Source organism: Bos grunniens, chromosome 19 (genome assembly GCF_055505025.1).
Source record: "Bos grunniens cultivar Pamir isolate PY7600 chromosome 19, Bosgru_T2T1.0, whole genome shotgun sequence".
NCBI classification, from domain to species: Eukaryota; Metazoa; Chordata; class Mammalia; order Artiodactyla; family Bovidae; genus Bos; species Bos grunniens.
The window spans coordinates 45,330,125-45,353,297 of record NC_141183.1 but is presented as its reverse complement, the minus strand read 5'-3'; the positions used below and the strand labels follow the sequence as shown (position 1 = coordinate 45,353,297).

Genomic DNA, 23,173 nt, shown 5'->3' with positions numbered 1-23,173 from the left:
GAAACTTTTTGGAGGAATGAAAGAGGTGGGGGAACCCAGAAGTGCTTTTTCAATAGAACTAAGTAATACAGAAAACTCAAATTCCAAATTAGCTGTAAAGACTTCATAAAAACACAACTAGGCAGGAAGTCATGATATTTGCTGGCCAACCTCAGAATCTCCAGATATTCAGTCCCAAAAGAAGACCCCACAAGACTATGATGGCCAGGACAGAACAGTGCTTGAGTGTTCCTGAGGAAGCAGAGAGAAAAGGTGTAACAAATCTCCAGGGCAGTCAGAGTGCATCACTTTACGAAGCAGGGGCTGTGTCTTTTGGTGACAGTGGACAGTGGTCTGTAAGCAGCCTTTGACGAGAGCTCCTCTGTCCATGGAATTCTCCAGGCAAGAATACTGGAGTGGGTTGCCATTTCCTCCTCCAGGGGATCTTCCCGACTTAGGGATCGAACCCAGGTCTTCTCCTGCATTGCAGGCAGATTTTTTTTCACCGTCTCAGCCACCGGTGAAGAGAACTCAGGTATATAAATCTGAAAGTCACCCTTTTTAGGTTTTTTTTTCCCCTCCGACAGTACTGCTTGGCCTGTGGGATCTTGGTTCCTCGAACAGGGATCAAAGTCCCGCAGCTGTGAAGGGCAGAGTCCTAACCACTGGACCACCAGGGAATTCCCATCTTCATTTAATTTTTTAAAAAATGCCTTCCATCAGTGTTTTGTCATTTTTTTTCTTGTCTTACTACACATGCTAGGAAGTGTAATTCTGAGCAGCAGCGCTGAAAGTAGACATCCTTGTCTCATTCCAGATCTAGGAATAAGGTGCTAGTATGATGCCAGCTCTAAGTTTTTTGTGGATACCCTCTATCGGGTTAAGGAAGTTTCCTTCTATTCTTACTTTGCTGAGAGCTTTATGTATAAATGGATGTTTAATTTTGTCATATTATCTTTATATAACTAATCAGATAATATGGTTTGTCTTCTGTTGATATGATGACAGCGATAGATTTTTAAATACTGGATCAGCTTTGCATTCCCATGAGAAGCCCTACTTGACTATGTGTTCTTCTTTTGTATATATTGCTGTAAATTTAGCTTTTATTAATTTTTTGAGGATTTTTACATCTCTTCACAAGAGAGATATCTGTCTCTTTTCTTACAGTGAGTTTGGTATCAGGGTAATTGCCAGCCTCATAGAGTGAGATGGGAAATCATTCTTCCTCTTTTATTTCTCAGAACTGTCTGTGAGAATTGGCATTGTTCCTTAAATGTTTGGTAGAATTCACCAGTGAATTCGCCATCCTAGGAGTTTCTTTGTTGGAAGATTTTCAATTTTTACAATAATAATAAGATAATCAGTTTTATTTTAAGAGAGGATAAAAGCTATTTTAGTATTTGTATAGTAAGGAATATATTTCTATATAAAAAAATCCTTGTCTTCCATGACTTGATAAGACATCCCTTTTCTCTTTTTTTTCCCCTGACAAGTCAAGCTGTGCCTTGACCCTCTTTGTTAACATATGGCTTATTTGTTCCTTGGGCTAGATTCCCGTTGGTGACACACAGGCCAGCTGGCTGTGTTCCTGGAAGTCCTTGCAGTCTTCCCAGTAGTGTGTGAGGGTCCTGACTGCTGTTGCTGCATCCTTGTCAGTCTTAAGTGTTACTGTTTTAACCTGTAGCTGTAGGCCATGATAATATTCTTCTTCTCTTTCTTATATTTATCATAAAGTTGGATACTTTCCATAATATATTTGGATATATTATCCAAACAACTGGATTTTTGGACCTTTGCTCCAGGTGTCCACTGTGGGAAGAAGGAAATGTGAGGTTCTGAGGCTTTTCCCAGTTAGCCAAAGTGCGGAGTAATAGGTTTAGCGTTCTTTTTGCTGTCAACCTTGCTGCTTTTTGTTCTGAACCATGTTCTTTCTCAGAATACTCTATCTTTGAGAACAATTATCCTCTGCAACTTTCTACATGATTCTGTGCAGTGGATGCCCTCCTGCTAATTTGTACATAAGTTGATTTTTTAAGTTAATTGTATCTCTGAGGTCACTGTACCCTGCCATCAATTATTTTATATGCCATTTGTCTTTTTTATATACTTTTTATATTTGGATGATTTATAGGAAAGTTTTGTTTTTTTTTTAATAGGACTTGTTTGTGTGAGAGAACCATTCAAATAGTTTTTTTAGGATATGATGTCCTGATTACTTGTCTTGCAACTTAAAAATTCAAAAATGTTAGGAATCCCTGAAAGTCCGGTGGTTAGAATGCAGTGCTTTCCGTTCTGGGGATCCGGATTCATTTGCTGGCTGGGGAACTAAGATCCTGCAAGCTGTGTGGTATGCCCCCCCACCCCGAAAAAATATTCAAAGATGCTAAATTTACATTCTGTTTCTTAGTGAGCTATGAAAATAATTCTGGGTTTCAGGAAAATTAGCTCTTTATTTTCATGGTTCATTTTATATTCAAAGAAATTTTTGTAAGCTTTTAATGGCAGCCTTGTGTTGTTTATCAAATGCTGTTTTCATGCAGAATGTTTCTAGGAACAGTTTTGTGATTTATTCAAATTAAGAGTTTTTTTTTCCTTTCTTCCCAAGATGTTTTTTTTCTTACTGCTTTGAGTTTCTTTTTTTTAAATTGGAAGATAATTGGTTTACAGTGTTGTGTTGGTTTCTGTCATACGTCATCATGAGTCAGCCATAAGTATACCTATGTCCCCTCCCGCCCACCTCCCTCCCCATCCCACCCCTCTAGGCTGCCACAGAGCACTGGGTTGAGCTTCCTGTGCTCTGCAGCAACTTTCTGCTTTTGAGTTTTAACTCATACTTTATTTCAAGAAAATTTGAGTTAATTATTCATTTAAGAAGTTTAATCACAGGAAAAAATGTACATTTGAAATGAGCTGGCCAAACTCAAGTGAGAGCACAGTGCACCAAAAGATACCAGTTGCAAGCTCAGGGGTCCCCAGGGCCCATCCTCACTTCTAACTACATAGGTGGCTACAAATTCCAAGGTTTCCATGACCACGCTCAGGTTTTATAATTTGCTGGCATGACTCACAGAACTTAGGAAAGCACTTCACTTATGATAACAGTGTTAATATAGCAGGAGGATACACATCAGAACCTGCCAGAGAGAGGGACTCACAGGGCGAGATGTGAGGGGTTCCAGACCAAAGCATACATTTCAGGGATGCAAGACTTTGCAATAACAATACTCAGAGTATTACAAAGCAGGAATGCTCACTCAGCCTTTAGTGTCCAGAGTTTTTATTGGGATTTTATTGATTGCAGGAGACCCAGTCTTCCCAATCCCTGACTTGGGAAGATCCCCCAGAAAAGGAAATGGTAACCAACACAATGTTCTTGCCTGGAAAATCCCATGGACAGCAGAACCTGACGGGCTATAGTCCACAGGTTTGCAAAGAGTCAGACACAACTGAGCATACACACACACACACACACACACACACACATCTGGGAGATTGGACTGACATCCCTTTGCTCAGAGCCTCAACCCTGTGATCATATGTTTGATCTTTCTGGGGTGACTTGTTCCCGTCCTGAGTCGTCGTGTTAGCACAAACTATCTAGGGACCCACCTGGAGCACCTCATTAGCATGGTGGATCTGAGATGCCCACCATGAGTAATGAAGACACACTACTGTCACTTGGAACATTCCAGTGGTTTCGAGATTGTTTCCAGGCATTAAGGCAAGCCAGATTCTTCATTAGGCAATACTAAAATGAATAATTACTATCCTCCATCTATTAGTGATAATATTAGCATGTTTTTATTTTTTAGAGAAATAATATTAGAGATGTTAGGGATAAAATTGAAGTATCTTGTGTTCCTCACATTCATCTCTCTCTCTATATATATATATGTATATAATATATATATTTATCCATATAGTGTTCTGTGTGTTTTTGTTTTTTTGTTTTGATTTTAAAAAATACTTATGTTTATTTATTCAGTTGGCTGTGTCAGGTCTTAGTTGCAGCATGCAAACTCTTAGCTGTGGCATGTGGGATGTAGTTTCCTGACCAGGGACTGAAACTGGGCACCCCCTGCATTGGGAGCAGAGAGTCATAGTCACTGGACCACCAAGGAAGTCCCTGATTTGTGTGTTTTTAAAGTCTTTATAAGCATGATTTTTCAGATTCACAGAAGAATTGCAAGAATAGTACAAAGAACCCCCGAATAGCCTTCACCCAGATTCCCCAATACTACATTTGCTTCATCATTTTCTTTTTTTTTCCCAAATCATTTTCAGTGAGTATTTCATAAAAAGAGATCATAAAAATCATAAAGTTAACATTGATACACTATTATCTAACCTATAGAGCTTACTAGATTTAGTTGTCCCAATTAACGTTCTTTGCGGAAAAGAAAAAGATCTTGGATCCTGTGTGATATTCATTTGTTATGTCCCTTTAGCCTCATTTATTTATTTACTCTTGGTTGTGCTGGGTCTTTGCTGCTTCGAGCGGCCTTTCTCGTTGCAGAGAGCAGGGGGCCCCCTTGGTTTCGGTTCCCGGGCTTCTCGTTGGATGGCTTCTCTCGTTGCTGAGCACAGGCTCTGGGTGCTCTCAGTTGCTCTGCAGCACGTGAGATCTTCCTGGACCAGGGATTGAACCCATGTCCCCTGCACTGGCAGGCAGATTCTTGCTTTCTTTTTTTGAGTTATTTATTCATTCTTGGCTGTGCTTGTTCTTCGTTGCTGTGGCACGCTTTCTCTGGTTGCAGGGAGCGGGGGCTGCTCTTCCCTGAGGTGCCTGCGCCTCTCATTGTGGTAGCCTGTCGAGCGGAACACAGGCTCTAGGCTCACGGGCTTCGACAGTTGCGGCACTTGGGCTCAGTAGCCGTGGCGCAGGGTCTTAGCTGCTCAGAGGCATGTAGAGTCTTCCCATACCGGGTATTGAACCCATGTCAGCTGTGTTGGCAGGCAGATTCTCATGCACTGGGCCACCGGGGAAGTCTCTCTTTAGCGTCTATTAACCTGGAACAGTTTCTCTCTTTTCAATTGTATGATATTGGCATTTTTTAAGAGCACAGGTCAGTTATTTTATAGACGATCCCTCATTTTGGGTTTTTCTGGTGTTTCCTGAATGTTAAGATTCAGGTTGTGTATCTTTAGCGGGAACACTGTAGAAGTACAGTTGTGTCCTCTCAGTGCCTTGACTTCTTTTGGATATATGCCCAAGAGTGGGGTTGCTGCATCATGTGGTGGCTCTATTTTTAGTTTTGTGAGGAACCTCCGTTCTGTTTTACAGAGTAGCTGGGCCAATTTACATTCTCACCAACAGTGCTAGTACTTTATTTAGGATTTTTACATCTGTAGTCAGTCATCAGAGTTGTTGGCCTGAAGTTTTCTTTTCTTGCATTGTCTTCCTCTGACTCTGGTTTCAGGATAATTTTAACCTTGTAAGTTTAGAAATGTCGACCAAAAAAAACCCAAAATTGCACAACATGAGAATTGCAAAATAAGTTTTATTTGAGGCAAAATGAGGACTATAGCCTGGGAAATAGCATTTCAGGTAGCTCCGAGAAACTGCTCCAAAGAGGCAGCGGGGAAAGGTCAGTGTGTATGATTTTGGTGAAAGGGGAATACATGCAATCAAGCGCTTTTTTTTTTTTGCAGAAGGTTTCTGCTAGTCAGGAAGAACAGTCATCATCGTAAAGGATTTTAGTGCTTTTCTAGGTATGAGGAGATACAAGAATTGGGCTCATAAAATCTGCTTCTGAAAATATCTAATTGCCTGAAGACCTGTCCTGCCAGTTTTCCCCTGAGCACAGCATGCCTCGTTCCTGCTCTCCTCCCTGAACCCCTTTCACGGGTGTTGAAAATCAGCAGCTGCAGCAGCACATGATTTAATTCCTTGTAGAGGTAGATGGCAACTGCCCCTGGCGAGTGCCAGTTTGTAGTTGACTATTCCCTCCTCTTTAGTGTTTTTGAAGACTTTAAGAAGGATTGTATTTATTGTTTAATCATGTGGTAGAATTCACCAGTGAGGCTCTTTGGTCCAGGGCTGCTGTTTACTGATAGTCTTGGTACATTTTTGATTACTGATCCAGTCTCCTTTCTAGTTATAAGTCTGTTCAGATTTGCTGTGTGTTTATGATTCATTCTTGGTAGGTTGTATATTTGTAGAAATTTACCCATTTCTTCTAAATTATCCAATTTCTTGGTATATTTTGTTTATGCGTTTCTTACAATCTGTTCAATTTCTATGGTATCAGTTGTAATGTCTCCTCTTTCATTTCTGACTTTGTTTGTATCTTGTCTTTCTTTATCTTAATCTAGCTGAATCTGTCAACTTTGTCAGTCATTTCAAAAAAACAACTCTTAGTTTTGTTGATGTTTTTCTGTTGTTTTTCTAGTCTCTATATTATTTGTTCCTACTCTAATATATTATTATTTCCTTTCTTCTCCTAACTTAAGTCTTAGTTCTTTTTTGTTCTTTGAGATGTAAGTTGTTTTCTGATATTTTAAAAAATTTTTATTTAAATTTTTTGGAAATTGGATTTAAAAAAAAAAACACAAACTTTTTTTTGGTTGCCCCACATGGTATGTGGGGTGTTCGTACCCTGACCAGGGATCGAGTCCATGTCCCCTGCATTGGAAATGAGAGGCTTTAACCACTGAACCAGCAGGAAAGTCCCTGGTATCTTTTTAGATGTATGTGTCTGTCAACTTTGCTCTTCAGTGCTTTTGCTGCATCCTATATGTTTTGGTTTTGTTTTCATTTGTATCAGGACATTTTCTAATTTTCGTTTTGATTTTGTCTTTGATCCGTTGGCTGTTCAAAAGTTTGTTAATTTCCACATATTCGTGAGCTTTCTAGTTTCCCTTCTGCCATTAATTTATAGTTTCATTCCGTTGTGGTCAGAAAATAAACACGGTGTAATTTCAGTCTTCCTGAATTCGGTGTGACTTATTTTGTGACCTACTGTGTGCTGTATCCTGGAGAACGTTCCTTGTATGCTTGAGAAGAATGTATAGTCTGCTTTTGGGAGGAGTGTCCGTATCATTTACGGTGTTACTCAGATCCCCTACTCCTTACTGATCTTCTGTCTGGATATTCTATCCACTATTGAAGTAGAGTATTGAAATCTTCTATTATTGTGTAACTGTTTTCCCCTTCAGTTCTGTCGTTTTTTGCTGCATATATTTAAGTGCTCTGATGTTGGGTGCGTATATGTTTATAATTGTTCTATCTTCCTGGTAAATGGACTTCCCTTGAGTTTGTGTGTGCAGTTTCTCAATTAGAGCCTTGCTGGCTTTTCAGGCGCTCGTAATCTCTTGCTCCCTCTGGTGCCAGTTTGTGGTACTGCACGTCCTGCAGCCGCAGGGTGCCTTCACTCCCTTGGACCCAGTGGCCCCCAGACATCCAGAGTATGCTGGCTCCCGACAAGGGAATGAGACAGATACCATTCCCTTGAGCTGGCCTGTGGAAAGATAGCACACCAGAAGGATGTCTTGCTCTTCTCCCTCCCTGCAGCACTGGCTGCAGGCTGCCACCCCTCACTTTTCTTGGCAGCATTCAGGCATCCATGCTCTGCCAGTTCCTTCAGTGCACCAAATGAGACATGACAGAAACCAGTCCTCTGGGAAACCCTCCAAGGAGCTGGAATGTTGGATGTACACTCCACTCCTGTGTGTCTTTTCTGAAGGAAAAGTCAGGAGCTGGGCTGTTCTTGCCTGGTTCTGAGCTGTGGTAGCTTGGAAGAGGGGTTGACATGAGGCAAGTGAAATTACTCTTCTCAGCCAGTTCAGTGCAGCTGTTCTCAGCTGTGTGCTCCTTTGGGACTTTTTAACTGAATTCTGGAACTCTCCTAAAGGTATTTTGGTCTGTATATCATTTAGAAAGTGTGTGTCCCCACGGTAGAATGAGTCCTAGGACTTAACTATGCTGTCGTATGGCTGGCGTCATTCTCCTCCTCCTTTATACTGCTGGTTTAGAAATGAAATGACTTCAGAAACCCACCCACATGTTTATTATGGACTCCATGTTTGCCATTTCACAAGGAAAGACATCTTGAGGCCACTCTGGGTATCAGTAACCACGTCTTCCCTCAAAAGCTACGTGCTGCCCCTCACTCATTTTTCTTTTTCTGTCCTTGCAAAGTCTAGCTTTCTGGAATGGAGAGAAAGATGACCCCGGTCATCGGGATGTGGGTTGACCATTATATCTAAGTACATGATGACATGTTGTTTGAGACTTAGACGCAAAAGGAAATGCTTCAACTTACTATGTATGAAGTTCTCCAGCCAGAATATGTCCATAACCATATTATCCTCTGTTTTAAAAGAGGGATAATGTCTATTTTTAAATGCTTGGTAAACAGTAGTCATTACATAGACTCTCCTAATAAAAGTTTAAGTGATGATCACATTCGTTATAATAGCAAATATGACACATTTTCTATATGTCTAGAACCAGAACATAGAGCTGAAATATGCTGTCATAGCCTTAAACAGGTAACATGGACTCTGAAGTCAGAATGCCTGAGTTCGTGTCCTAGCTCCACCACTCAGCTCAGTGATCAGATCAGTTTATTTTCCCTTTTTCTTAAACCTTATTTTTTCTTTTGTGTCTGAGTTTACTCATGTATAAACTGGGTATGATAATAACAGTGCCTACATCATGGATTGTTAAAAACGAACTGAATGAGAAGATTTATAGATAAGATATACAGACACAAAGTTTTCAGAACAGGACCTGGAATTTAAGAAGTGCTAAATTATTGTTAGCTATTCTTAAGAGTAATCGTGATGAAATTGCTCTTGTTATGCTTAGCAACTAGTAGAGATCACATTAAAAAAATATTTAAAAGATTTTTCTGCCCCGTTGACAGAGTTGAAACTGTGGGACAACCAGACAGAAGAGACAGTATAGGAGTGTGTGCAGAAAAACAGAATGGATATGACTCCCTGCAGCGGGATCAAGCAGTATGCATTAGTACAAATGGTAAGTAAGGAGAAAATAACTGCCATTCTCTTTGAAATGTATAATTTACTATAATAAGATTTGAATCAGTATCACACGTTTATACCAGAAGATGAAAAAATTTAGGTCTTAATGACATATCTGTGACTGCTTCATACCAGGCATTATTCTATACCCTTTAAAAATACCTTATTTAATCTTTAACACCTTTTTGAAGTGAGGAGTAGCATTATATCCATTTTGTAGTTGATGAAAGGGCTTCCTAGGTGGCTCAGTGGTAAAGAATCTGCCTGACAATGCAGGAGACGCAGGTTCGATCCCTGGGTTGGGAAGATTCCCTGGAGGCGGAAATGGCAACCTACTCCAAGTATTCTTGCCTGGGAAGTTCCATGGACAGAGGAGCCTGGTGGCTACAGTCCATGGTGTCACAAAGAACTGGAAAGGAGCACGCCCAGCGCTGAGTGGGCACACCCAGCACACGGTAGATGAGAAAAGCCACAGAGAAGCTGGGGCTGAAGTAGCTGGCCTAAAGTCACTTAGTGTGGAGGTGATTGAGCTGAGATTTTTTGCCAGGCAGTTTACTCCTGGATTTCGTGTGCCTAAGTCATCTGAATCCAACATAGAGAAGATAAATTCAGCATAGGTTAGGGAAATGAGGAGAGTTTACATCTATAGTGTTCTTTGGTCCCTTACTTCACAGTGATCACACTTAAAAATCACTACCAAGATGTGTTAATATTTTATGGTGTGGGTCAAACAGTCGGTAGACAGGATCCTTATGTATTCCATGTGAAACAGTCCTGCTATTCCACAGGAAGGAAACTCATGGTCTCTTTTAAAAGAGTGGAACCCTGGACCAGAAGCCTAAAACGTTATTAAAGCTTTAACTTTTCCTTCTGCCTTGGGAATGTGGGGTTAATGAACATATTTAACTGCATTATCTTTGACCAGTTGGCATTCCAAAATGTTTTCTTTAATTAGGAAATTAGCTGCATTACCAATAATCTAGCATCTTGTTTCCATTCTTAGTTGCTGCTCACATGTCAATGACTCTTTACCTTAACATTTTAGGTGCAGTTTTTGTAAATGGAAAAGAAATGACTAATCAGTTGCCCGCAGTTACTTCTGGGTCCACTGTCACATTTGACGTTGAAGCTGTGACTCTAGGATCCACCAATAATAACGAAGGCGGAAACTTCAAGCTTCGAGTGACTATTAGCTCAAATAACAGAGAAGTGGTGTTTGATTGGTTACTCGATCAGTCTTGTGGTTCTCTTTACTTTGGATGCTCATTTTTCTATCCTGGGTGGAAAGTGCTGGTGTTCTAGGTTTGCCGATGATTGGCTTTGGGTGTGCAGGGGTTTCACATAGCTTTCCTCTCAGCCCAGTTGTCATTGGTTTAAAAAATGGTTAGATTCATCTCTCAGTTAAGCCATTGGAAACAGAAATTATTTACGGGATATCTTTTGGACTATCTCAGCAATAAGAGGCATGAATATGGTAGACAAAACCGTTGCAATGCAGTCCATTTTATTTTTTAGTATAGTGTTAATTGGAATATGACATCACAATAAAAATCAAACTGGCTTTTAAAGTATGAGGAGATACAGAAAGCCCTATGAACCCTTCCACTGTACTTCTAAAGTTGGTTGTAAGAACAGAAAAATGCAACATAACATCATTTTTTATTAAGTCTCCATCTTTTAAAGATCCAAGGCCATTTAAGACTTTAGAATGAAAAGCCAGGACTAGACCAGGCAGAATATGCCATAATGTACGCTGTGACGGACACTCCCTTGTGTGTTCTCCACAGGAGTGTTGCATATGCTCTTCATCTTCAGGGATTTGTAAGCAGTATTGAATTTTATCTCATGTTCAGTAATCTTTAAGTCCCAAAAGTGTGATAAGTTTTAAAAATTACTGAGCAAATGTCTACAACAGGCAAAGTGTTTTCTTTTGTTCTTTCCTTGCAGCTCCATTCCCAGTTAGGTTTGAGGGGTTTTACAGGGTAAAACTACTTACGGAAGTAGTATGCACAGCAGTGTTATTAATAGCTATGTCCCACGTTTGAAATAGGCACCGGTGCGTATCCAGCCTAGTGACTCGCATGTCGCTCTTGGTGGGGTCTGAGTTGCAGTCCAGTTCATGAGTGGTCTTTTAGTGGACCAAACAAGTGTAGGCTAAATACTTGACCTATTTTTTGGGAAACAAATTTGTTTAAAATATTTATTTGAAGGACTTGGATGTAAACATGATTATCTTAACTTGCTATTTACCAGCCTAAGATCTTTTCTCTTTAATGTGAAATTTTTTTTTTTTTTCCATTTTTAAGAGTAGAAAAGTGGAAAAGCAAGTTTGATATTTTTGTAAGATAATTTATTGGGGGATTCCAGTTCCCTATTAGACAATCATGACCTTTTCCCATTGCCTTTTTATATATAAGTAAGCTGTTTTTCACTTGTTTAGTGATTAAGAAGATGTGCTAGAATGTAGATGCCTCGTCCAACTATCTGAAACAAAAATAAAAAAAGTAAAAGGTATGTGTGTGTATTTTTTTTTTCTTTCATGAGATTTAATTAATTCAGATTTAATCTTTTAAGTAGAGGGAGAAAAGTCATCTTCACTTTTAACTGTGTGTGTGTATATATAATAGTAATAAATAAGTTATATACACATACATAAGATGTATATTGGCAAGACTGTTCTCCTTCCAGAGGGTCTAGGGGAGCACCCTTGGAGCTACTGGTGGCCACAGGCGTTGTAACTACAGTCTCTGTCTCTGTCTTCCCATGGCCTTCTCCCTTGGGCTTTTTTTTTTTCCCCAACTGCCCTGTGAGGCTTGCAGGATCTTAGTTCCCCAACCAGGGATTGAACCCAGGCCCATGGCAGTGAAAACACCAAGTTCTAACCACTGGACCTCGAGGGAGTTCCCTCCTTTTGTCTCTTATAAGGACATTTGTCTTGGATTTAGTACCCACTCAAATAATCCAGGATGATCTCATCTCCAAGTCTTTATTTTACTTATAGCTGCAAAGACCCTTTTTCCAAGTAAAATTGCTGCCATAGGTTCTGATGTGGACATGTCCTTTTGTGGGCCACCACCAGCCAACATGGATGATGGTGTTTGGCTGGAGTGGTTGTTGGCCATCAGTTTGTCTTACTAGGCTGCCCCTTTCCTGGTCCCTTGGCTGCAGAGAGCAGGTTTTTGTTGGGGCTTTTTTGTCTGTCGACATTTCCATGTTGCTGGTGTCTTTTGCCCCCAGGTCTGGGATACACGACGAAAACCTTAAGAATGCACAGTGTGGAGTTCCTTGAGTTTTGAGGTGCTTGGTCGTCTGTCAGTCTTCTTGTGTTTGTTTTATTATATTTTTCCCCATAGTTTTTAGTTTTCCTCAGCAGGAGTGGGAAAATTATGCTACTCCATCTTCTCAGAAGCATAAATTCTGAAGCTATATAATAGATTTTAATATCAAAACAAAAATAAAAGAGTAAGTAGGGATGAAGGGTAAATACATCTCTTCAGAGGGCTTTCCCTGTAGAGGGGAGCAGAGTAAGCATCTAGCTCCTCGGTTAAATATGGAAGATTTAGTTCAAGGAGTGAAATTTATTCAGTTATTGACAACAAACTATTGTGACAACTATTGACAGTAACGCACTCACTGAGGTATCTCTTAAACAGGTTCAGAACTTTCCACACGTGTATGAATCAACTAGTGTCAGCTCCACTCAGTGTCCTGTCTTTCTCTCTCTCGGATTATTCCTTAACCTTAGTGGAGCACTTCCTCCATTTGCTGAGAAAGGGTGCCCAAGAGGTAAATTTTTTGAGATGGAAAGCTGAAAATCTCTTTATTCAATCCTACCTTTGACTGTGACTCATAAAGAATTCTAGGTTGGCGGTCATTCCCTCTCAGAATTTGAATGCACTGCTCTGTGGTCTCCCAGGAAAACTAATGCCCTTCTGGTGCCTCTTCATTTGCATGTTGTATGTTTTTCCTCTTTGGAAAACTGTAGTATCTTCTCTTTATTCCAGCGGTCCCCTACCTTTTTGGCATCAGGGACTGGTTTCATGGAAGACAATTTTTCACCGACTGTTGGGGGCAGTGGTTTTGGGATGATTCAAGCACGTTATATTTTTTGTGCACTTTATTTCTACTATTCCACAAGCTGCACCTCAGGTCATCATGTATTAGATCCCAGAGGTTGGGGACCCCTGCTTTGTTCTGTCTTCCTAATTTGGTTTTGGTATAACACTCAGCTACGTAGCTCATTTGACAGCTGACCCTATAGATATATGAGTTTCTAATACCTGCTTTAAACCCACTAGATTATAAATTCCTTGAGTTTTTGTATCTTCATAGCAAGTTATTCTCAACCCTGGCCTCACATTAGAATTTCCTGGAGAGCTTTTAAAAATAGCAGAAATTCTGATTCAATTGGTATTAGTGGAGCTCACATTTTTTACGAAATGAAATTATTATTATGAAGGCAGATTTGGGAGTAACCACTCCAAAGTAACTAAAAGTCCAGTCTCGGTGATTTTTTTTGGTAAATCTAAATTTGTTCTCTTTGGAAGACTATCCTTTATTCTGAAATTTAAGTTTCTTGCTCTTTTTATACTGTGTCCTTCTGTAAAATTAAAGTGACAGTAGATGTCAGGTTTGCTGGGTTTGTTTGTAAATCCTGACAAAATGCCAAAAATTTTTTGAATATATATTAGAGGTCTATGAAATCCAAAAGTCTGGGATGTACTTCCTACCCAACATTTCCTGATATGTGGGTATCTGATAAGTACTTCTGAACTAAGAACAGTACTTCTCTTCTTAAAAGACAAAAACAGTATTCGGCAAAATAAAACTAATCTCTCACAAAAGACTTTCTTTCATGGAATTTATTGTTGATCAAATGAAGTGACCTTTCTGTCACTTCTATTCATTAGTCTTACCTAAGGCAGTGTTAGAAAGCTTGCAGTTCTGTAGAAAATTAAGACTTTGTTAATGTAATCTCAGAAGACTTCTCCAGGGTCTTAAAATATATAGCTTGTGGAAGAAGGAGCAAGCGTGTGATTTTTCCTCAGCCGTGGGAGCTGAGGATTGAAGTTGACAAAACTGTAAGGTTGTAGGGAAGGAAATAGTGATGTTAACCAAGAGCAGGTTACTGTCTAGATCCCGTGTTGAAGGAGGCACTTTTTTTTGTGAGGCCGGGGGCGGGGGTGGGGTGGGGTGGGTCTATTGCTATAGTTGTTATTTTTTAAATGTATTTTTAATTGGAGGATAATTGCTTTCCAAGTTTGTGTTGGTTTCTGCCATATATTAACGTGAATCAGCCGTGGGTATACATATGTCCCCTCCCTCTTGAATCCCTCCCTCCCACCTCCCAGCCTATTGAAGGAGGGATTTTGATCCCATTTTACAGTTGAAGAAACAAACTCAGTGTTGTCAAGTAACTGAGTTTTGGAGCTGCAAAGGCCCTGGAGTTGGCATTCAAATCTAGGCCTGTGGACTCTCAGTTCTTCTGCCACGCTCCTCTGTGTCCACACTGCCCTGTGTCCCTGGGGCACCAGTTTGAGATGAGATGTTTAGCTTACTAACCTGGCTTACTAAAACATGAACGAATGTCACCCTCTCTGGAATTCAAGATTCACGAGGACAAGAACAATGTCTGGCTTCTTCATCTTTGTATCCTCACACTTAACTAAGGCAAAGGCCATTCATTATAGGTGCCCAGGAAGTATCTAAGGAATAAATAAGGCTCCGTGAGCCTAATTAATGGCATGGCAACTGTGGTCCTTTCCCTTCAGGGCCTCACAGAAGAGCCAGCTCCCCGCTTTCCCCAAATAAGAGAAATAGGGATCATTTGGACAGAATCCACTCAGAAGAAAATCTTAGTTGAATTAGTGAATAAGGGAGTTAAGTTACATTCTAGGTCCTTGTTCTAGGTGATTCATAGGTTTGTCTCAAAATAGAAAAAGCTTTCATTCTGTGACCTGTGTAGCTTCACCGCTTCTCTGGAGTAATGAGCAGTAAGTCTAGCGAAGAGGTGCGTGGTTGTTTAGGAAAAAGAAGTGACCTTAGTTTTGATCCGTGAGAACTGGGAGAATCCTTGAAACATGAGTCTTACTCAGCTCATTCCCAGTACTTGGGATAAGTCCCGGCACATGTGTACAGATGAATGACTGAACAGCTGGAGTGGGAGGGAGTGTGCTACCAAAGAGGTAGAAGCTATTAGGGCTCTGAAAAGGGATGGAGTAGCATGGACAGAAATAGGATTCCAGGAGATGGTGTACCTGTAGGTGGCCACTGGTTAAGTTCTGCCATGTGGGTGGATAGGATGGTAGTCAGAAATGGGAAAAGACAACCGATTAAATACAGTAGTTTGGGAGATATACACCCTGTTCTCTCAAAGCAGCTTTATAATGTGATTCATCCATGTGACATTTAAGTAACAATCTTATGTCTAAGAATATACTTGAGTGAATTTTTACCTCTGTATAAAAACCACTTACACTTGTACAAATAGTACATAGAAACAGAAGGTGCTCCAGAAATTGGATTGTAGACTGTGTATGGAGAACAGGGTGCATGGTGTGTACCATGCTGTACTCTGGTACCCTACCTGGTTGGAGGGGAGATTGCATACTGAGAGGTGAAGACTGGAAAGATAGTGAATTCCAATCAGGCAGGAAAAGTATGGTTTTTATGCTGTCAACAACTCAGTTCAGTTCAGTCGCTCAGTTGTGTCCGACTTTTTGTGACCCCATGGACTGCAGCACACCGGCTTCCCTGTCCATTACCAATTCCCAGAGTTTACTCAAACCCATGTCCATCACGTTGGTGATGCCATCCAACCATTTCATCCTCTGTTGTTCCCTTCTTCTCCTGCCTTCAATCTTTCCCAGAATCAGGGTCTTTTCCAGTCAGTTCTTTGCATCAGGTGGCCAAAGTATTGGAGTTTCAGCTTCAGCATCAGTCCTTCTAGTGAATATTCAGGACTGATTTCCTTTAGGATTGACTGGTTGGATCTCCTTGCTGTCCAAGGGACTCTCAAGAGTCTTCAACACCACAGTTCAAAACCATCAATTCTTCGGCTCTCAGCTTTCTTTATAGTTCAACTCTCACATCTGTACAGGACTACTGGAAAAACCATAGCTTTGACTAGATGGACCTTTTGTCGGGAAAGTAATGTCTCTGCTTTTTAATATGCTGTCTAGTTGGTCGTAACTTTTCTTCCAAGGAGCAAGTGTCTTTTATGGCTGCAGTCACCATCTGCAGTGATTTTGGAGCCCCCCAAAATAAAGTCTGACACTGTTTCCACTGTTTCCCCATCTATTTCCCACGAAAGGATGGGACCAGATGCCATGATCTTCGTTTTCTGAATGTTGAGCTTTAAGCCAACTTTTTCACTCCCCTCTTTCACTTGCATCAAGAGGCACTTTAGTAATTCTTCGCTTTCTGCCAGTGTCATCTGCGTAGGTTATTGATATAGGTTATTGTCGTCTGAGGTTACTGATATTTCTCCTTGCAATCTTGATTCCAGCCTGTGCTTCATCCAGCCCAGCATTTTGCATGATGTACTCTGCATATAAGTTAAATAAGCAGGGTGACAGTATACAGCCTTGATGTACTCCTTTCCCCATTTGGAACCAGTCTGTTGTTCCATGTCCAGTTCTAACTGTTGCTTCTTGACCTGCATACAGATTTCTCTGGTATTCCTGTCTCTTTAAGAATTTTCCAGTTTGTTGTGATCTATACAGTCAACTGGGAACCATCAATGATCCATTTTAATATGGTACTGGTATAGTTAATAAAACATGTATCTCTGCTTTCCTTGGAGTGACATACTATTTAGATTAACAAAAAAATAAATACAGCTTTCAGACTATTTTTTACAGCACCTGTTTGACTTAATACCAATTGACTGTGTTCCAAATCCTTGTTAACAACTTATCCATTATACCTGGTTCCCAGTGAGAAACCATCCCTCTTTTTCAGCTTTTTAAAATGTTAAGAACTACGGAAAACAGGCAGTACATTTAGATTTAAAAACTGCACAGCAACAGCCTCCTTCCTATCCTTTCACCCAGACATCTTTTCTGACAGCAGTTGCTTTTGTGTATCCATTTAGTCATATTCTTCACCCAAGCAAATATGGGCACATATTCTTTTCAAATCTTGTTAAAAATGGAAGTATTCTAGAAACTTCTCTGTACCTTTCTAATCTGCTCAACAGTGGTCAGTTTGTCAATTTACATGTGCCCCAGTTTATGTTGGATTAAATTCCTGAAGATAAAATTGTTGGGGCAAAGGTTAAATGCATTATGATTTTAATGGTAAGTACCAAATTACTCTGTAGAGGTTGTACTAGCTTATTTCCCCACCAGAAATGTCATGAGTACCCACTTCTCCATTTTTTACCCAACAGTATTATCAGCACTCTTTCATCTTTAGCAAGCTGAATCCACCTGTGTTCTCGATCTCATTCTTTCCTTTTCTGGCAATGTGTATCTTTGGTGTCCTCTGTGTCTTCCATAGTCTGCAGGCTCAACCTTCCTATCCACTCTCCCCAATCTCTGCCTGTTTCCCTCTTTCGATGGCCCTATTTCCCACGTATTCATGATAAACTTCTCCGACTCATTTTCCATTTATTAATAGTAAACTCCTCAAACCTGTTTTCTGTTATTTAACCCTTAAAGTTGCTGTTTTAAACTCATTTTCTGTTACAGGACGGCTTCCTTTATGAAACTCTTCTTCCCTTGGCGTTGTCACTGCTGATTAGTTCATTTCTGCACACTGAAACACCATGGTTACTTCTTGGGCACTTACTTCACAATGGGCAGAATTCTGTTATTTAGTTGGGTATCTCACCTGGAGGACTCCTGCAGCATCCCTGTGCTTCTCCCTGTGGAGAGCTTCTTCCCTCCCAGATTCTTAGAGCCACAGCTCACCTATGACACAGACTGGTTTGTGTCACGTCTGTACAGTAAATCTCCAAATACTTCTTACTGCCTGAAATCCAAATGCTTAGTTAGCATGGCATATAAGGCCTTCAGTTTATGTAACAATTATCTGAACACCAATGAAGACCATGAGTCACTACTAAGGCTAGTGAGACTGACTCAGCAGTCTAATGAAAAGGAAGCAGGTGCTTAAAGAAACAGAGTGAGCTTTGGAACCAGAGGGGCGCTCAGCTCAAAGAATACACATGTGTACAGGCAAGCTATTTCTTGTAAATAAAGCAAGCACAGTGGAACTGTCAACACTTCGGTAACATTTTCCTCAATTCTTCTAAATTAATTTCAACTACTGACCTCAAAGAATATAGTATTTTATTACAAAATTGTTTTATTATTTGTGTCTCACTATATGGCTTTTTGAAAGCCAACATAAATCCTTTTTCATTCAAAAGAAAATTGAAAAAACCAAAGGTGAATCAGCATTAGGGCAATTAATATTGACATTACCCTAGACTATCAATTTTAAAATATTTTTTATGTGACAGTATGACACACTAGTTGCAACTGCTATTACTAGAACCGAAAGCAGGATTTCACATTAATTTTTCTCAACTTATTTGTTCCAATGGATATATTTTTTTGGATATTTCCTATCTTAGCCAAGCCAAACTTTTTGTGCGTGTATTAACAATTCATAATATAAAAAACAAAACAGAATGCAGCTTTTATATTATTGAACTTTATGTACAAAATCATTTGATTTCAAATAAACATTTAATGTAAAAACAAACGTTCTTTTAAACTGAATTTTTTTTTTTACATCTACTGTACCATTCAAATGCTTTATCATCTTACATGATTTCTTCAAAATCTCTTATCAAGGGTACATATAGAAAAGCTTTTTTTTATAAATAGAAACAAAGGGATTTTTTCAGCTTTTATTATAAGATGACATAAAAAGTTTACTCAACAGAAGTAATTTCATTACTATTTGGGGGAGGGAATCACCAACTTTTTGTGCAAACAATGCTAGCCTTCTTTTAAGCATTAAGAGCATAACTGCTTAAGAAATGACATAAGCAATAATTCTACACCTACATCTCCCCTAAAATAATCTATTTTTTTTTTTTTACATATGTGCACAGCTTTAGCAAATTAAAGCCCGAGAGAAATGCTCGAAATCCACTATGCAGAGGCATAATCAGAGTTTACTGTAACTCATCATTTGGAGAGCTTACCAATCAAGGAGTCTGTAATGAAAGCTGCAGTTTCCCTCTTTCCTATTTTTTTTTAACACAAAAAAAATCAATGACTAGGAACTTAATACTGGATGACAAATCACATCCACACTATCAGTTAAATAGCCTCACAGTTAAACACATCTTAAAGACCAATCAAATCAGTATTTACATTTTATAAATTTCTGAAGACACCATTAGAAAGCTTATATATCCCTTCATTAAACAAAATAGGGAACTGCATCTGATGGTGGTGGAATGAAATTAAAAAAATTAAAAATACCTGTATTTACAGCAGCATTGATCCTTTATAAATAAAGAATATGAAAATGCAATTATCTTTAAGGATAATAAAAAATTGAGGTGATGTTACTCAACCACAGTGCTTGGAGTTGGACTAAAAATCTATTGGTGCTTGTTAATGTGCCAGTAGTGAAACCACTTTCTGTTGGAGAAAATCCAACTGTAAATATGTGCATGAGACACATATAACACAGGGCAAAACTGCTCACAACGATTCAAGTCAGCTTATCTGCATTGGATATTCTAATCATGAAATACATTACGAAGACATCCTTGCAAAGAAAAAAAATGTTACATCATTTTCTGGTTCATTTTTATAGAACATTTCCTCCCTCAAAAGTGGCATCTTAAAAATCTGAAACTCGTTCTTCCCTTGGTTTACAATCCTAAGGAACAGATGTGAACAGCTGAATCTTCCATGTGATTACCTAATTGGGAAAGAAGAAGAAAAAACAGCAAAATGTTCAAGTTTAAAAAAATATACTGGGTGAGCAATGCACTAAAACTGTCCACATAAAAACAAATGGATGGTCAGTGACCTTAGAAGCCAACACTGACATTTCACTGACAATGTGAAAAATTAACATGTTCTCAAACAGGCCTAAGATGAAGAAGTGCTATTTTTAAATTGTAAAATGAACTCACATAATGTAAAATACCTTATGTTGTACTTTTGCATTCCAAATTGATAAATGATTTCAAAGTCAAGGATTAAGGTCTGATTGCAAACAGTACTGCAACATAATTTCACAAAAATATTCAGTTTCTAAAAAAAGGAATCACATTCTAATTTTCCCTCCCCAAGAAAATGTCTCACAATTACAAAGTAGAAAAACAGCCAGTCACAAATGCCAAAAAAAAAAAAACCCCCAACACATTATAAATATGAAATAATTTCTAGATTATCAATTCAGTATATTTCATAAGACAATTGTTGAAGTTAAAAATACTTTAAGGTATTGCTTTTCATGCTTGAACTTGAGAATATTTTAATGACATCAAAAAAACTGATATGCGGGTAATGCTGCATACTGAAGTGAAGTAGAACCCTGATTAAAAATATCCTTGTTGAAATCATTTACTTCATCTGACAGTGCCTGTTTGGAACCTATGATTAAAAACAAAAACAGAACCCTTCCTAGAGGCTGAATTCCCTAGAATGAAATTTCAGTGTTTGTCCATAATGTGGGGGTTAAGCCTTTTCAGAGTTTTTGTTTTTTGCTCTGTTTTGAAACCCCTGAGACACCATCTGTTTCCAAAGCTTTCTCTTTTGAGTTAATTTCACTAAATCCATTTGCTGTCCCATTTTGTTCTTCAGTGACTTCTTCATTTGCAGGGGAAGCAGATTCTCCTTTTTCTAATTTTTGTTGCATTTCACGGAGCTTGGTAACAGCTTTATCTATTGACATTATGCTAATAAGATTAAAGTCATGCATGCTGACTAGATGAAGCATGAAGTTTCGACATAAATTCTTCTTAATTATTTTCTGTCCATAGTTTTCTACAAACAGCATACAGGCATGATTCATTTGATTGTCAGCAATAAACCTATTTAATAAAAACACAAACACATCAACAACAATACAAAGTATTTCTGTCAAAGGCCACAATGATAACTATTACAAGATAATAAGGCTATACCTAGGTAAGTGATGATTTAACTAGTAAAACTATAGTGAATCTGAGATTCGATCACCTGAATAAACTTACCATGTTAGAAATTTAAAGAGGTTTAATTTAACCAGAGCTTAAACAGATGTCATTTCTGTTTTTCCTAATGAAATTAGGAAGTTAGCAGTTAAAAGTGTAAAATATTTTCTCTTGCCACTCCACTTTCATTAACTGTGTAACACTATTCTCTCAGTTTCCTATTTCAGAAGCAGTGTTTCTACACACTTTCAGTTAATGGTAAACTTTTGAAAAAATGAACATGTCACAACAATTGTGGTATAGTATGACTGTTTTGGTGGAAGACAAGGAATAAAATTTGAGAGAACCAAATTAAACCAAATAGGAGATGGATGTTCAATTACCCACTGAGACTCAAAACAATCTGTAAAATGTAAAAGCCTGATTACAGATCTGAAAAAATACAAATAGTTTACCAACTACCTGCCACTTTGTAATGCCAGTTTATAGTGAACCTAGTAGTTCTTATGCTGACAGATTTGGATCAGGAATTAAAATATAACTCAATTAAGTAATTTGACTAAAATTCTATCTTGAAACTGGCATATCAGGACAAAAGGAGAAAGAGATTTCAGCCAAGCCTCCACATACATATTTACTCATAACTGAGTTTTAATGACTAGACCAGGGATGAAGCAAACATTTTCTGTAAAAGGCTAAACAGTAAGTATTTTAGGCTTTGCAAGCCATATGTGGGCTTTCCAGATGGTGCTAGTGGTAAATAAAGACCTCCTGCCAACGCAGGAGACGTAAGAGACGCGAGTTTGATCCTTAGGTTGGAAAGATCCCCTGGAGGAGGACATGGCAACCCACACCAGTATTCTTGCCTGGAGAATCCCATGGACAGAGGAGCCTGGTGGGCTACAGTCCATAGAGTCACAAAGAGTTGGACCCGACTGAAACGAATTAGCAAGCCATATGTAATCTCTATTGTCTTCCTCTTTAATTTTTTTTACAACCCACTAAAAATGTGAAGACTATTCTTAGCTCAAGGCAGTTTACAAAAAAAAAAAGGCTATAAGCGATGCACCCAGTCATCTGAACTAGAACTTAAAACACTTACGTCCTCCATTCCCCAAGAATAAAGAAAATAAAACGCCTCTTCCCATTTATTTCATTTAACCTTTAAAGGAAAAAACCTTAGATCCATGTGCTATAAAAGAAAGCCTTATTTGAGGGTCTAATACTAACGAAGGTAGAGAAGAATCTATGTACTGACAGGTAAATAGTTCACATAGGGAAGCAGATGTACAGGAAAAACAATGCTACAGCCTCAAAGGCACAAGAAATTAGGATTGTTCTACCCTCAGCTTTATGAAATGGTAGTAAGAAATAAGAAAAGCTGACTGTTTATATTTTACTCTGAATAATAAAGCAGTTAAAAATTTTGTTAATAATTGTGTTAGTGGTTTTCAGGATTTCCAGGTGTGTAGCACACGGTGTATTATTTATGTATTCCCTAGCAATAAAAGGAATAAAAGCTGGGTTATTAAAAAAACATTAACTAAAAACCTGCTGTTAGATGGAGCTAGCACCTTACTTAAAACATTCTTTGAAGGTAACCATATTTTTCTAATACCTGAATTAGGATATTTAGGACAAATTATACCTAAATTTTAAGTAAGATCCTAACACAGATTTACAGAATGTGAAGCAACAAAAAGAACATGAAGGAAATGGAATATTTAAATCTAGAAACACCCTACCCATGCTTCATGACATGGAGATTCCATAGTTTCATCACTTCTTTCTCTCCTTCATTAACATCAGAAAATTCCTCAATTTGCTTTTAGAAAAAAAGAGGGGAAAAAAATTTATTAGATGCAGAATAAATATAATTGGTATTTCTAAGAAAAAATTGTGAGAATGTTAAAAACAGAATTTTTTGTAACTAAAAATACCACAACTTATTTATATAGCAAAGCAGATGTTTCCAACATCCATTTAAGTGGTAATTTTAAAAGGGAAATCCTTACTATGAAAATAGTTGCCTTTAAATAAAATGAAAACACACAAAATCACAAGAAGAAAACCCGTATTTCCTTTAGT

At 38.6% G+C, this 23,173-nt stretch overlaps 2 protein-coding genes across 8 annotated transcripts in view; one reads left to right on the top strand and one right to left on the bottom strand.

Moving 5' to 3' along the window:
- Positions 1-23,173, top strand: part of CRLF3 (cytokine receptor like factor 3) — an 87,193-nt gene that overhangs the window by 29,499 nt on the left and 34,521 nt on the right. For 2 of the 3 annotated variants that reach the window (XR_015148228.1, XM_086360218.1), the window contains exon 7: positions 8,853-8,965. Coding sequence is in view for 2 of the 3 variants with exons in the window: in XM_086360218.1 (XP_086216344.1) it covers positions 8,853-8,965 (113 nt within the window). In the remaining variant the exon portion in view is untranslated. Of the gene's footprint in view, positions 1-8,852; positions 8,966-10,015; positions 11,485-23,173 lie in introns of those variants that run through there. The other variant, XM_086360216.1, reaches the window with a different exon arrangement.
- The window catches only part of SUZ12 (SUZ12 polycomb repressive complex 2 subunit), a 39,969-nt gene continuing 35,413 nt past the window's right edge, over positions 18,618-23,173 (bottom strand). For all 5 annotated transcript variants that reach the window (XM_086360213.1, XM_086360214.1, XM_086360215.1 and 2 more), the window contains 2 exons: positions 22,831-22,910; positions 18,618-20,983 (listed from right to left, as the gene is read on the bottom strand). In XM_086360213.1, the coding sequence (XP_086216339.1) occupies positions 20,638-20,983; positions 22,831-22,910 (426 nt within the window). In that variant the 3' untranslated portion in view covers positions 18,618-20,637. The remainder of the gene's footprint in view (positions 20,984-22,830; positions 22,911-23,173) is intronic.